Genomic DNA, 14,510 nt, shown 5'->3' with positions numbered 1-14,510 from the left:
CTGTCTGTGGATTTACCTGCTTCCTGGACCATACATGTGGCCTTCTGTGTCTGGTTTCTTCACGTAGCATAATTTTTTGGAGGTTCATCCATTTGCAGCATATATCAGCACTTCATCTCTTTTAACGGGTGAATAATGTTCTGTTGTATAGATATACCACAACGTGTTTATCCATTCATCAAGTGATGGACAAGCTGGGCTATGTCTGCTTTTTGGCTATTGTGAGTACTCCTGCTACAAACATCGACGTGTAGGTACTTGTTGGAATTCCCGTTTTCAATTTTGGGGGCATATACCTGGAATGTTATTGCTGGGTCAGAAGGTAACTCTATGTTTAATTTTTGATGAAGACACCGTTGTTTTAATTTTTTTCAATCTGAATGCCTTTAGATCTCCAACTTGGTCTCCAACTCTTCTACTGTCGTACATCCAAGTGTTTGACTCAAATTATTTGGCCGCTGAAGGCATCTGAATTTGCTGCCCCTAGAAAGCTTTGGTGACAAAAAAACTTAGCGCCCTATTCAGCAGCTAAGGAGCAAGAGACCTTGGGTAAATCTCTCCACCTTTCAGGAGTACTACCTTGCTCAGTCTCAAAACGAGATAATTTTACTTACCTGAGGACTGGAAGATCAGGGGAGGTGAGGGACGAAACTCGCCTCTTCTGAAGCTATTGAGTTCTGAAAACAGAGAGGGGCGGGCGAAATTAGAAGGAGGAGCGGGGCGAGTGAGGCGGGCGGAGCGTGATCTGCGGGCGTCGGCCGCGCTCGGGGTGAGTACTAGACCGGGTGCGAACGCACTAGCCCCGAGCGGTGCGGCGCGTGGGGTGGGGGGGCGGTCGCTGGGCCGGGCCGGGGCTCAGGTTAGTTGGCTGTGAGCAGGAGTTGCCCTCCCCCGTCCCCTCCCGCGACATCCGGAGGCCTCAGCTGCGCTCTGGGCTGGCGGCGCGCCGGTGAGTCAGGCCGGGTTTTCCCTCCGCCTCTAGGGCAGGCGAGCGAGCGAGCGCCTCGGAGCGCGTCCCTACCTCGCCAATCCGGCTCCGGCGCCCGCCCGCCCGCGTTTTCCCGACGTCTGTCACCCGGCGGCTCTGGCCCGGCTCGCAGTCTCGGCTGGACCGGCGCCCTGGAAGGAGGGTTCAAATCCGCGCGAGTGAACTGCAGAGCGAGAGGGGTGCGGAGTGGCGCCAGTATGGTAAGTGGGGCGCGCCAGGGGCCAGGGTGGACTCAGGGGTGGGGCCGGCCGCCAGGGCTCGCTTTCCCCGCGACCTTGGCCAAGCCGCAGCCCCTCGCCAGCCGAGTTTCCGTCAGAGAAGTGGGTGGGGGTGCCAGGGTGCGGTGTGCGCCCAGGTGTCCCCTAATTCGGCAACCGAGGCATCGAGTTGTGGGATTAGGGACCGACTTGCACCCTCCGCTGGAGGGGCCGGCAGCGGGTTATGCTCCTCTCCGCAATCCCTGCAAACGCGCTTTCCATGAAGCTGCGCTCGGGACCACGCTCCGCGGCTAGGGTGGGGCAGACGCCCTAGGCGCGGGAGCCTGACCTCGACCTCTGTCCCCCCAGCCCAGTTGCCCCGGGCAGGCCCCAGGGAAGCGCCAGGAAGAGATTCCCTCTTCTGTCCCCCAGGTAGTTCGGGGACCTCCCGCAGTTCTGGGGCACCCTAGCCTCCGCCACAGCCTTCCCGGGGCAAATTCTGTGGGGATGCCTACCCTGTTTGCCCCTCCTCCTTCCCCTTGAGACCCTGTCTCACGCCCCCCTCCGGAATATCTCATCTCCTTTCGTCCTTCAGCCCCTGCCCTGTACAGGCGGCAGCTGCCAGCTTCCTGCCTGGTCCCCCGATCTGTGAATAAGGGCTGCTCCCAGGTCCCCGCCCCCCACCCCCCCACCCCCCCGCCGCCCCTGGTCAGAGCACCACGCCTATCTGGCCACAACCTTTGGTAAAAGTGAGGGCTGACCAGGGGCCAGGCCAAAATCGGCTCTGGCTGTGTCCAGAATGAGAACTAGGACCCATCGTTGTCTGTCCCCCACCCCCACCCCGCAACCCTCTCCCCCAAGAACAGATTGGGGCAGCCCTTGTTTGCACCAGGGGGTCAGCTGGCTGTCCCTCCGTTGGGCCACCGTGTTCTCTCTCCTCCCGGCCTGGGGAGGAGGCAGAGGCAGGAGGCCGTCCTGGGCTGGGTGATCAGCCTCCTCCCAGGTCCCTCTTGGGCAGGGCTCGTGAGCCGGCTGGCTGTGCGTGGGTGTGCATGTGCCAGACTGTGAATGAATCCGGCCAGCTTGCTCCCACTGCCGCCTCTAGCATGCAGCTCCCAGGGCTGAGCGTCCCCACGCAGCAGTGCTGCCACTATTTCTTCCTGGCCAGGGGCAGGCTGGAGGGACCCAGGCTAAGGGACCTGGGATCCACACCAGCGTGGTGGCACACGCCCTTGAGAAAAGCTGCTGTGAGGGCTGGGCTGTGTGTACCTGGCAGGGCGGTGATGAGCCCTGGCTGGGCTAGCGGGACGCAGTGCAGATGACCTTGCCCAGGGCACTGGGATTGCTCGCCACTGTGGGTTTTGGGGCAGCTTGCCTCCTTTTTCTGGAACTCAGTTTCCCTGTCTGTAAGATGGAGTGATGCTAACTGCTGCCCTGCCTGCCCCAAGAGGCTGTGGTGGAGATGAGGTGAGGTGATGAGCGGAAGGAGAACTAGGGTGCTGTGCAACTGGTGAGACAAAGCGTGCCTCCTGCAAGGGTTGGACACTGGGCTGTGCCTCTTCCATCGCAGCAGTGGGTCCGGGGTAGGCCCCCTTCCTGGGCCCCTCTCACCCACTGTCCCCTCTTTTGGAACTGGGACATTCCAGTCCCATTCCTCAGGGGCAGCTGCAGTCACGCCCCTCAGCAAAGCTGATCCCCTACCCTAGCAGGTGGTGGGACCCTCCCCTGAGGTCAGGGCGCAGGAGGGGCTGAGGCAGCCCAGCGAGGAGTGGGAGCTTCCTGCCTGCACAGTCTGGGATGTCCCACCCCTGAGGAGGTGCACGGGGGCGGGGGGGGGGCGGGGGGGGTGGGAGTTGGGGGCTTCTACCCCTGGGGAGCCTGCGCACCATTTCCTGTACAGCTGAAGCAGCTGAACGTGGCCTTAAGCACATTATTTCATCTCCTGGGCCTTAGTTTTCTCCTGGGAAGTGGGGTGATGCTACCCCACTCCTGTGAGTGTGGTGAGGCAGTGGTAGGCCCAGCGTCAGGCTGACCTAACCAGGCAGGCACCCACTGATGGATGCCAGGATGCCTCCCTGACGTCCTGTCTTTCTCTGTGCCCCGGCCAGGGCAGTACCCGAGCCCCATCCTCCTGGCTCCAAGAGAGGTGCCCCTCTGGTCAGTGCTTTCAGTCTGCTGGCGTATCCTGGGACCTGGGGGTGGGAGCAGGAGTAAAGGCCCTGTCAGGGCCAGCTGGGGCCTGTGCAGGAGGCCCAGCCCAAGCCTAGTCTTCAGGGTGCTGGAGGCTTTGCAGCTGTGGGCAGAGCTCTGGGCCCCAGAGCAAGCAAGCCCAGGCACTTCGAGGTGTTCGGCTTTATGCTCTGAACTCCCGCCCCAGCTACAGGATACTTGCTGCCCCTCCCCCACCAAGTCCTGTCCAGCCTGCACAGCTGTCCTGGTCTGATCAGGCTAGTCTCTGGGCTTCCAAGCAACAAGAAGGAATGTGTGTTGGGGGGGAGGCAGGGGAGGCGGAGGGATGACCCCTCTAGGAAAAGGCACTGTCCCCAGACTGAGACCGGCGTTTGGTGGAGCCTCCTGAACGCCGATCACACAGCCAGAGAAGTTACCCAGGAGGGGTGGAGGGCAAGGGCTTTAATGAAAGAAAGGGAGGGGGCTGTCTGTGCCTCTCCCTCCAGTTCCTTGGCTGTCTCTAATTGCTCAAGTCGCTCGTGGAGAAAAGCTGGTCCTGTGTCCCCCTCACCACCTTCACGCACGTGTGTGCGCGCACACGCTTCTGCATCTGCTGCGGGCGAGGACCCTGGGTCTCTCTGCAAGAGCATTCCTGCAGTACATCTGCGTCCCAGAGGGTGCTCCGTGCTGCATGGGTGACCTTGAGCAGGACAGTGTCTGCCGCTGGATACGACTGTCCGCACCATGTCCTCTAAACAAGAGCCTCTGTGCTGCTGGTGGCACTGGCCGGACTGCAGTGTGTGTGCGGTGGCCTGCCGTGATGGCCGTGGCTGCCTGCCCCCTGGACTTGAGGCCCTTCGTGGGCACAGGGATGACAGTTATTGCTCCCTCAGACAGGAAGTGAGGATCTATCTGCCCAGGGCAAGGTGGGATGGCGTGTGTGTTTGGGTGAAGTGGGCGTGCCTGGGAGCACTGTTGCCCATGTCCATCATCGTCCCCTGCCCCGTTCTGGTGCCCGCTTGCACTTCACAAGACCTGTACCTCTGCTGTCTCTGTGCCTGTCCCAGCAATCCCATAAGGAAGGCAGGGCAGGCAGAGTCTTTCTCCTGTTCAGAGATGGGGAAACTGAGGCATGGCGAAGGGAGGTGCCCCATGGAGAGACAGCATGAGGCCAGGACAGGAGACCAGGTCTCCTGCTGTCCCACCTCGGTGGCAGGACTTCTGCGCACTCTCAGACATAGTGGTGTCGTGGCCTCGTGAGCCTGTCATGATGGGGAGGAGTGTCAGACTGGGAGGCAACTGCTTCCGTTCCAGCTCTGCAGCTGCGGGTGACATCCTTGGTTGTTTGGCAGCCACAGTGCTGGATCACGGTGTCCTCTCTGTGACCAGCTCTGTGACGCTGGGCAAACTGTTTCACCCTTCAGAGCCCCAGTGCCCTTGCCAGAAAAGCCAGATAAGTAACTGGGTCACAGAACTGCGGGAGACCCCCATGTAGGGCTGTGTTGCTGTAGGTGACACACCTGTGGGTGACCCCCGACCCTGTGTGGTCTGTGATGCCCCCCAGAGGTGCTAAGGGAGCTGGGGGCTGGGAGGAGAGATTCCTTTTGCCCAGTGTGAGGCTGAGAGCTACAGGGCGAGGAGGCAGGGCCACACCCTCCCTCCCTTTTACTCCTAAAGAGCTTTGTCTTCCACAAACACAAAACCTGGAAATGGTCGAGGAAGACAGAACGTCCTAACGACCATTGTTTGGGACAGTCCCGGAAGCATATTGGGGAGGCTGTGGAGCATGGGTCCCCAACCTCAGGGCTGAGGACCGGTATTTAGGAACCAGGCAGTCCAGCAAGAGGTGAGCTTGAAAGTAATGTGATTGAAACATCCCCAAATCACCTCGACCCTCAGTCCGTGGAAAAAGTCTCTCCCATGAAACCGGTTCCTGGTGCCAGCAAGGTTGGGGACCGCTGTCGTGGAGGACTTGCAGATGCAGTGTGCCTGCTGGGTGTCCGTTCCGGAATGGGAACGGCTGGGTGGGAGGCAGAGAAGATGGCATCAGTTCATCCAGCACTGGGCTGAGCACCGGGGATCCAGCCGGGGAATAGGGACACGCCCCGCCCTCCACCATGTGGTCCCAGCACGGGTGGTGCCAGCCACTCAGTCTCCCACCAGTGAGTGATGTGCGGGTGCCCCAGCAGATCAGCCCGGCTGTGGTCAGCCTGTGCTGGGCCTGGCTGCCGATGGGGCGAGTTGTCCTGCTATCTCAGCCCATTCTCTGGGGGTCCCTGAGTGGGGAGTCGTCATGGCCGCTGTCCGAGTGTGGAAGCCAGGCCCCACACACAGGCTGGCTCCGTGCCAGGTCAGGGTGCGGGACCCCCACACACACCTGCTGGTGGGCTCTCGAGTGCTCGGGCTGCCCCCTGCCTCTCACCGTGGCCCCAGTGAACACCTGTTCCGGAAACCGTGACCATTGTTCCCTCCATCCTTCCTCCCCTCAGGTCCTTCCTGTTTGTATCCCGGGGCTGCCCGGTGCAACCCCATCCGTGCCAGGTGCTTCCCTTGGGGAACACATTCTGCAGGAAGAGGGCTGAACTGGGAACTGGGTTTCCCCTCCCTGGACAAGAAGGAGGGATGCAGTGTCTGGGGCACTGACCCTGCTCCTGGTGCCCTGTGCCCACATCCCAGATCGGGTGGGAAGCCTAACAGGGGAGTGAGCAAGGTCAGAGTCAGACAGAGCCCGAGTCCTCAGCTGTCCCAGTCCCGGGAAGGGCCCTACCCTGTTTCAGGGCCTCTTCACATCCATACTGCCCCTTCCAGCCTCTAACTGGAGCTGGAGTACTGGGCAGGTGGCTCTGGGGCCTGTACCCCTGCTTCTTGCCAGCCTAGACACTCTGTCCTGGACTCACTCCAGCCCCACATCTGCCTCTCCTGGGCCTGGGCCAGATGGGGAGCTGACCGAGAACGAGTACCTGGTTTTAGGGCATGAGGGGCAGGTGGACAACAAGCATCCACCTGCCCCTGATGGAGCCTCTATCCCCAGAAGCAGCTGTCAGTGCTCCGCTGAAAATTCATGGCCACAGCCCCAGGCTCTGTCGGCATTGCCATGGGCAGCGTGGGCAGCCTGTTGGAACGGCAGGACTTCTCCCCTGAAGAGCTGCGGGCAGCACTTGCGGGGTCCCGGGGCCCCCGCCAGCCCGATGGGCTCCTCCGGAAGGGCTTGGGCCAACGTGAGCTCTTCAGCTACTTGCACCTCCCCAAGAAGGACAGCAAGACCGGCAAGCGGGCCGCCCGGAACGAGCCTGCCGACTATGCCACCCTTTACTACCAGGAGCATCCTCGGGCTGGTGACTTCAGCAAGACCTCACTGCCCGAGCGGGGACGTTTCGACAAGGTATGCCTATGCCTGCACCCCTCCTTGCCTGGGGTGTGAGGGTGGGTGGGAGCTTGGGCCTCCCTGGAGACCCTGGTGCTAGGGCGGGGCTGGAACCTGCGAGTCCTGCTATGGACTAGCCTGAGGCTTGGTTGCTGCTTCCCGCAGGGGTGCACCCCATGCCTGGAAGGATCCCTGGGGACTGTGGGGGCATCGCAGTCAGCCCGGGGTCTCACCCCTGCCCTCTCTTCCTGGCAGTGCCGCATTCGCCCGTCGGTCTTCAAGCCTGTGGCGGGCACCGGGAAAGGCTTCCTTTCCATGCAGAGCCTGGCAGCCCACAAGGGCCAGAAGCTGTGGCGCAGCAACGGCAGCCTGCACATGCTGGCCTGCCACCCGCCCCTGAGCCCGGGGCCCCGGGCCAGCCAGGCCCGAGCCCAGCTGCTGCACGCCCTCAGCCTGGACGAGGGCAGCCCAGAGCACGAGCCCAGCCTGTCTGATTCCTCTAGTGGGGGCAGCTTTGGCTGCAGCCCTGGCACAGGCCCCGGCTCCAGCCCCTTCAGCTCCTCCATGGGCCACATGAACCACCTCGGGGGCTCCCTGGACCGGGCCTCGCGGAGCCCCAAGAAGGCTGGGCCGATGGCCATGCTGAGTTGCCTGCCTGAGCCCCCACCCCCCTACGAGTTCTCCTGCTCCACTGCCGAAGAGGTGATGGCCATGCTTCCTGACACCTGTGAGGATCTCAAGAGAGGTCTTGGTGACGAGGATGGTGCCAACCCCTTCACGCAGGTGAGGGCAGCCTCTGCCCCAGGGTCCTGTTCTGTCCCTTGGCATTGGAGTCCTGGACAGTGTCCCCAGCCAGCTCACCCACATGATTCTGGGCACAAGAGAGAAAGGAGATGAATCGGCTCCTCTCCCCCCATCCCTGCTGGCGGGCGTCAGATCACTGGTGGTTCTTGCTGGAGTTGTGTAAGACGGAGGGAGAATCTCCCTGGGAGGGCCGTGTGCTGGGGACACTTCACCTCTGGAGGGCATCCCAGAATGGCGCACATGTGGCTGGGGTGCTGGGCCCTGGGTCCTGTGGCACTCGGGCACAGGTTGTTGGCTGCAGCCACCAAGCACCTCTTTCTGCTTGGCAGGTGCTGGAGGAGCGCCAGCGGCTGTGGCTGTCGGAGCTGAAGCGCCTGTACGTGGAGCGGCTGCATGAGGTGGCCCAGAAGGCTGAGCGCAGTGAGCGAAACCTCCAGCTGCAGCTGTTCGTGGCCCAACAGGAGCAGCGTCGCCTGCGCAAGGAGCTTCGTGCACAGCAGGGCCTCGCCCCTGAGCCTCGGCCCCTAGAAGCTGACCTTAACACTAGTCCAGAGGAGGAAGCACGATGGGAGGTGAGAGACCAGGTTCCTAAGAAGGCTCTTGTCCCCGTTTCTGTAGTCCCCTCTTCTGCCTGCCCCTTCTACCGACCCCCCTCACCCTGCTTTGCTTAGCCCTTGTCCATCCTGCGCTTCTTTCCAGGTGTGCCAGAAGACTGCAGAGATTAGCCTCCTGAAGCAGCAGCTGCGGGAGGCCCAGGCCGAGCTGGCCCAGAAGCTGGCTGAGATCTTCAGCCTGAAGACACAACTCCGGGGCAGCCGGGCACAAGCCCAGGCCCAGGACGCAGAGCTGGCCCGGCTGCGCGAGGCGGTGCGGAGCCTGCAGGAGCAGGCCCCACGGGAGGAAGCCCCAGGTGGTTGTGAGACTGATGACTGCAAGAGTAGGGGGCTGCTGGGGGAGGTAGGAGGCAGTGAGGCCAGAGATGGCGCCGAGAAGCTGCGGGCCGAGCTGCTGCAGGAGCGGCTCCGGGGCCAGGAGCAGGCTCTACGCTTTGAGCAGGAGCGGCGGACGTGGCAGGAAGAGAAGGAGCGGGTGCTGCGCTACCAGCGGGAGATCCAGGGGAGCTACATGGACATGTACCGTCGCAACCAGGTGCTGGAACAGGAGCTGCGGGCACTGCGGGAGCCCCCTGAGCCCTGGAGTCCTCGGCTTGAGTCCTCCAAGATCTGAGGCCAGCGGCGAGAGCCGACAGCAGAAACGCTGTCAGAAGATGGCTTGGGCGAGCCCACCCTGAGAAGGCCGGCTCCATCCTGACATTGGTCTGGGGCAGAATCCGCTGAAGCCAGCCGGGATGGGGAAGCCCACCGAGAGAAGGGATCCAGAGGGGCTGTGGGCTGGGTAGGATGCCAGCAGCAGGAGCCAGGCCCTCCTAGCTGAGAAGTACCCCAGCAGGGCCCAGCCTGTGGCCCTGGAAAGGGAGATGAGGTGCCCAAGATTCAGAGGGCTAGGCACGAGAGAGGGAGGCTGGGACAGGAACATTGGCCTCCCCCAGAATGAAACCACAGTATTTTTTTTTAATTGGTTTGAGAGACAGAGACAGAGACAGAGAGAGGGAGAGAGAGGAAAAACCAATTGATTTGTTGTTCCACGTATTTATGCATTCATTGATTGCTTCTTGTATGTGCCCTGACTGGAGATTGAACCTACAACGTTGGTGTATTGGGGTGATGCTGTAACCCACTGAGCTACCTGTCCAGGGCTAAAACCACATTTTCTATGAGGAGGCCCTGGGTGATATGTTGGGCCTGTCTCAGACCTGAGTTGAGCCGATCCAGGAGGGTCAGGATTGGGAGTCATGGACCTGGGCAGTATAGCTCCTTCCGTGGTCCTGGTCAGTGGGAGGGTGTGCCCGGTGCCTGTGTTGGGCACGTGTGTTGGCAGGTGGAGGAGTCCTCTTCTTTGCCCCAGTACCACATGGTTCCTTAGCTGCCATGTGGGCTGAAATTCCTTTCTTCATCACCAATGGGATTTTTCAGAAGGAACAATGCCAGGGAATGTAGAAAAACAAAAGGGCAAATCATCCAAGGCATTGCTTGAACATGAAACGTTCTCTTCATGGGAAGTCTCAGCCACAGTGCCCAGGCCCCTGCCAGGTGTAGAGCCAGCCTCAGGCAACTTCCGCCGAAGCTCCTTAAGGCTCCTGCAGGGATCTGCCTGTCCCAGCACCCACCTCCCATCTTCCTGTCTGGCTGTGGTGCACGCCTCCCTCCGTAGGGATGGGGGCTCTGGGAAGGTGCGGGAGACTGGCAGAAAAAGCTTGTGGGTCACCAGATAAAGGGCCTTTGCCACTACAAGGAATGTGGACACATCCCCATAGGCATGAAGGACCATGGAGTTTTTAAGCAGAGGTGAGATAAGAGCTGATTTGCATTCTGGAAAGCAGCCCCTGCCTCTCAGACATCTGGCTTCCCCTCTGGGCCTTTTTTTCCTCAGGGATAGGTGTCCTTGAGTGCAGACCCAGGCCAGCCATGCAGGTGGGTGTCACCCTCCACTTGTGGTAAAGCTCAACATCCTTACAGGTGAATCACTATGGCCGCTGCCACACAGTGAGGGCTTCCCTCTGCCAGGCACTGTTCGACTGCCAGGTAGGGCATGGGGGCTCTGGTGGGAATCTTTCTGCTCCAGGGAAGGCAGGAGACAGGCAGACTTCTCTCCTCCCAGTGGTTGCCCTGGTGAGGCAGGTGCAACCTCAGAGGAGTTCTCGGCAGAGATCCTCAGCTTCCTCCCCGTGGCCTTGCCCTCCTCCTGCAGAGCTGGCAGCCCCCCCCCCCGCCCCGCCCCGTGGGCCCCAGCAGGTGGGGCCTGCGCAGGGGTGTGGATTGAGCTGTAGAGTGTGAGCCAGTGTGCTCCACCTTTTCAGGGCGGAGAGGGGTGTGTGAGTTGACTGTCAAGGGGTTGGTGTGTCTGTGGCCCTGTGAGCGGTAGGTGTGTGCAGAGATGGGCTGTGGGTGGTGGGTGTGTCTGAGGGGGTGTGTTTGGGGCTGCTTTCTGCTGCTCCCTTGGCCCCATTACTTCCCCCCAGCTCCAGTCCCTTTATCTGGCCAGGCTTGGGTGGAGCCTGTGGCTGGTATAGACCCTTGGCCCTAGCTGAGACCCGTCTAGGCCCACCCCTCAGCCTGGGGAGGGGACAGGAACACCTGGGTCGGGCAGTCCTGCTCTCCACGGGCCTCAGTGTCCACTTCATACCTCTCCAAACCACGGTTTCTGGGCCCGAGGCCCCCCACCCCCCACAGCTGAGTGCTGGCCTGAGGTCTTGGCCCGGAGCTGGTCAGACCGGGTGCCCACAAGCCCCGCAACGTCAGGGTCTGCTTTTCTATGCACCACCTCTGCAAAACGACTCCGCACCCAGCAATTAGAGAGCTGGGCTGGCCAGTACTGCCAGCAGGGAGTGGGTGGGCGGTACCAAAACTTGGCAGCTGTGCCAGAAACCAAGACCAGGCCCAGATGTAGGGGGAGGGCTCGAGGGAGCCAAGCTGGGGCGTCTCAGACGGAACCTGATCCCTATTAGCTTATCCCTGGGGAAACCAGCTCTGGTCCCCAAGCCGGCTCAGTGGCTCTCGAGCCAGCTGATTACAGGTGCCACTGCAGTGGCTGCTGCTGCCCGGCAGCTCCTCCCTTCGGCCACTGGCAGGCCCCTCTACCACCAGCAGACTACGCCCAGGCATCTCGTTCTCCAGAGCTGTGGCGAGACCCTACCCAGGCTCCCTGCCTGCTCCTGGTTCCCCTTGTGCTCAGCTCAGGTAGTGTCGCGCCTGCTGGCTGCTCCCTGGGCCCCTCAGTCTGTCTCTCAAGGCTTTGGACAGTCACTGATAACGGTGCCCCTTCTGACCCCAGCACCCTCTGGGCCTTCCTCCTGTAGCCAGAGCCCCTCCCTGTGCTCAGGTCTTGCCTCTTCAGGGAAGCCTTTCCTGAACTCACACAGGGCAGTCTCCTTCCTTGTGCCCACAGCCCCAGGTGCCTCTCCGCCAGCTCTCTTTGTGCTGCTGGAGTTGTCCCTTCACCTTTGTCTCCACTGGGCTGCAGGCCTCCTTAGGCACAGCCATGTCTTGTTTTTATCCCCAGAGCCCTCCAGCTCCAGCCCCAGAAGGCACTGGGGGGCTTCGGAGTCAAAAGGGACCAGACCCTTCCCCTGATTGGCATGGATTTGAGCTGGTGGTAGGGTGGGGTACAAGGGGAGGGTTCCTGCTCCAAGTGTCCATTCACCTGTGGGCACCTGGTGCTAACCATATCTGCCAGGCTCTAGGGCTCCCAAGCTGGCCGCCATTCACTGCACACTGATCTACTGCTGCCCTCCTCGGGGCCTGGCGTGGTTTCCAGGAGAGGAAGCCAAAGTGGCCAGGACCTCTGCCCTCTTGGCCCTTCCCCATGGGGGCAGGGGAAGGAGATGACACACATGTCCATGCAATGACCAGGCCAGGCAGGAGACTGAGGACAGGAGGGTCCAGAGGGTGAAGGCTGGCTACTGGAGCAAGGCTGGGGCAGGAGTCAGTTGGGGGGTGGGGGAACAGGGGGCGGGGCACAGCCAGGGCTGTGCATATTAGCAATCCTTTCTCCGGGGACATGCAGGCAGTTTCCCCTAGTGGGTCTGGGCTTAGCTGTCTATTATATTGGATTCAGGAAAGAAAAAGAACATGCTGTTTCTTGCAACAAAAGTGAAATATGTCACGTGAGATGAGGGAGTGCCGTGGGTGTTCAGAGGACTTGCCACCGGCTCCCGTCACTCCAGCTGGTGGGATGGGGGTGAGGAGGACTGACCAAACCTTGGTTAGGCTCTTCTGAGCTCTCTCTTTGACTGGGCCCGACCTTTGGAAGCCGTCCTTCCTTGTACAGTCCAGTTTGAGCGAGAGTTCTGCTAAGGTAGTTGAGTCGGAGCGGCCCATCCTGCATATCGAATCACCCTCCACATGTAATCTGGTTCCTTGTCCTCCACCACTCCCCAGGTGATATCTGATTGTGGGCCTGCCTTCTGCAAGATTCCTGTGGTCCATTTAGTCAGAACCCTCCTTAGCCCCCTGAGGTTTCCTCTTAGTAACTTTCCATCCACTGACCTCCACTCTCCTCTTGGTTGTAAATTGTACTTTCCCTGTCGTATTTGGAGTTGAGCCCACTCTCTGTCCCCTACTGCAAAACCCCAGTGCGGTAGCCCTCCCTTGAATAAAATCTTCCTTGCCACTCTTTAATGAGTATCGTGAGTAATTTTTTTTCTTTAATGGAGTAGGCTGCTCTGAATTGGGGTGATTTCCTCAGGAGCTGCATGGAGTGAGCACATTTAGGGTGGGCCTGGATTTGGACACAGTGAAGTGTGGGGCCGATCTGGGGGAGGTCTCTCGGGTTTGCAGGCCAGTGCTCAGTCTGCCGAGACACACCAGCCACGGCAACAACTTTCTTTAAAAAGATTCATCTAGTGTGTGCTTTGTGTGTCTGTTCCCCTCCTTTCATTTAAGGTACAATTTACTTATAGGAAAGTCCACCCTTCCCAGGGTTCAGTTTTTAGAGCTTTGACCAATGCAGAGTTGTATAACCAATCCTACAGTCAAGATATGGAATGCTTCCATCTCCCCTCAAACTCCCCTGTGCCTCCCTGTAGTGAGCCTTTAACCTCTACCCACAGGCAACTAGTGATCTGCTTTCTCAGTTACCTTTTTGTGAGCTTTATTTAATCCCACCACATATTTAGAACATAATACAAAGTTGCAAGTAAAAATAAAACCACTTCATTGGAAAGAATAAAAAGCCAGAAATAGATTCCATGTTGTAGAAAAATTCTAATATGATGATAAAGGGCTTCAAAATGAGAGGGTAAGCCCTGTTTGGTGTGGCTTGGTGGACTGAGCACTGGCTTGTGAACCAAAGGGTCACTTGTTTGATTCCCAAACAAGCCTGCGTTATGGTCCAGGTCCCCAGTAGGGGCACATGAGGAGCAACCATACATGGATGTTTCTCTCCCTCTCTTCCTCCCTTCCCCACTCTCTAAATAAATAAATAAAATCTTTAAAAAGAAAAGGACATCCTTTTATTAAAACATGAGAAGGTAAGGAAGGATTATTTAATAAGAGGTGTGATAACTGGACAAAAATGTGGGGGAAAGTGTCAGACACTGTACCTCCACCTGCAAAACAAAATGGACACGTATCAAGGAGTTAATTTTTAAAAATCAAATCCCAGGAAACCAGCAAAAGGTGAAACAGACTATTATTGAATTCGTGGAGAACAGCTAAGTTTTTCTGCTCTGAAGCAGTTCCTCCTTCCCACAAAAACAAATCGAACACACAATCCCAACAGGGTGAGACTGACAAAATCAACTAGGCAATAAAACTTGGTGCACACTGAAAAGTGACAAAACAACGACGCCAGAAGAACCAAATACTGGGGAAAGTGATGACAAAGGTTAAAACTGTCTGAGGTATCAGCCGGGCATTCCAAGTTCTCATAGACGCTGGGCTTTCCTTGCACCCCGTGAGGCTGTGGGGCAGGTCAGGGCTCCCGCAGAGGAAGTGGGGAAGCCTGGGGAGCCGGCAAAAGCCTGTGAGGTCCTGTTGGCTCCGAGGCCGCCTGAGCCTCGGCGGGTGGCCCCAGGCTAGGCTCACTCAACTCTCGCCCCCGCAGCGCCATGTGGGCCAGACCACCCAGGCTTCAGGTGCACAGACTCGACTCGCCAGGATGCTCCAACACCCGTGGGCTCTTGGCAGGGCTCTGGACCACCCCCTTCCCTGCGTGAAAGGTTCTGAAGCCATTGGAGCCTCAGCATATTTCTGAGCATCTAAGGTGTTGCAAGTACATGGTGTTGGGCATACAGCAGTGCCGAGTATGAAGTCGTGGTCCCAGTGGAGCTTTTATTAAGAGGGCATGAGTTAGGAGCCGAAAGACAATAAACACACAAAATAATTTCTTCAAGTCAAATACTATTTTTAAAAAGAGAACTGGGATTGTG

At 59.2% G+C, this 14,510-nt stretch overlaps 1 protein-coding gene across 3 annotated transcripts; it reads left to right on the top strand.

Moving 5' to 3' along the window:
• The first annotated feature begins 659 nt into the window (after window positions 1-659).
• On the top strand, window positions 660-12,759 carry N4BP3 (NEDD4 binding protein 3). Of its 3 annotated transcripts, none has more exons than XM_045825128.1 (6): window positions 660-769; window positions 983-1,188; window positions 6,386-6,736; window positions 6,974-7,501; window positions 7,852-8,094; window positions 8,222-12,759. In XM_045825128.1, exons 3-6 carry the CDS (start codon window positions 6,416-6,418, stop codon window positions 8,747-8,749), a joined length of 1,620 nt encoding a protein of 539 aa, XP_045681084.1. In that variant the 5' UTR covers window positions 660-769; window positions 983-1,188; window positions 6,386-6,415; the 3' UTR covers window positions 8,750-12,759. The 3 variants fall into 3 exon arrangements, with proteins under 3 accessions (XP_045681084.1, XP_045681100.1, XP_045681093.1); XM_045825137.1 differs by lacking the exon at window positions 660-769 and adding an exon at window positions 807-859; XM_045825144.1 differs by lacking the exon at window positions 660-769 and having other exon boundaries at window positions 781-1,188; window positions 6,389-6,736.
• The last annotated feature ends 1,751 nt before the right edge of the window (window positions 12,760-14,510 follow it).

This window comes from Phyllostomus hastatus, unplaced genomic scaffold (assembly GCF_019186645.2).
Source record: "Phyllostomus hastatus isolate PE091 unplaced genomic scaffold, TTU_PhHast_1.1 phas_contig_150, whole genome shotgun sequence".
Classification (NCBI taxonomy): domain Eukaryota; kingdom Metazoa; phylum Chordata; class Mammalia; order Chiroptera; family Phyllostomidae; genus Phyllostomus; species Phyllostomus hastatus.
Note: the sequence above shows the minus strand (reverse complement) of the source record. Positions and strands in the feature narration are given on the sequence as shown.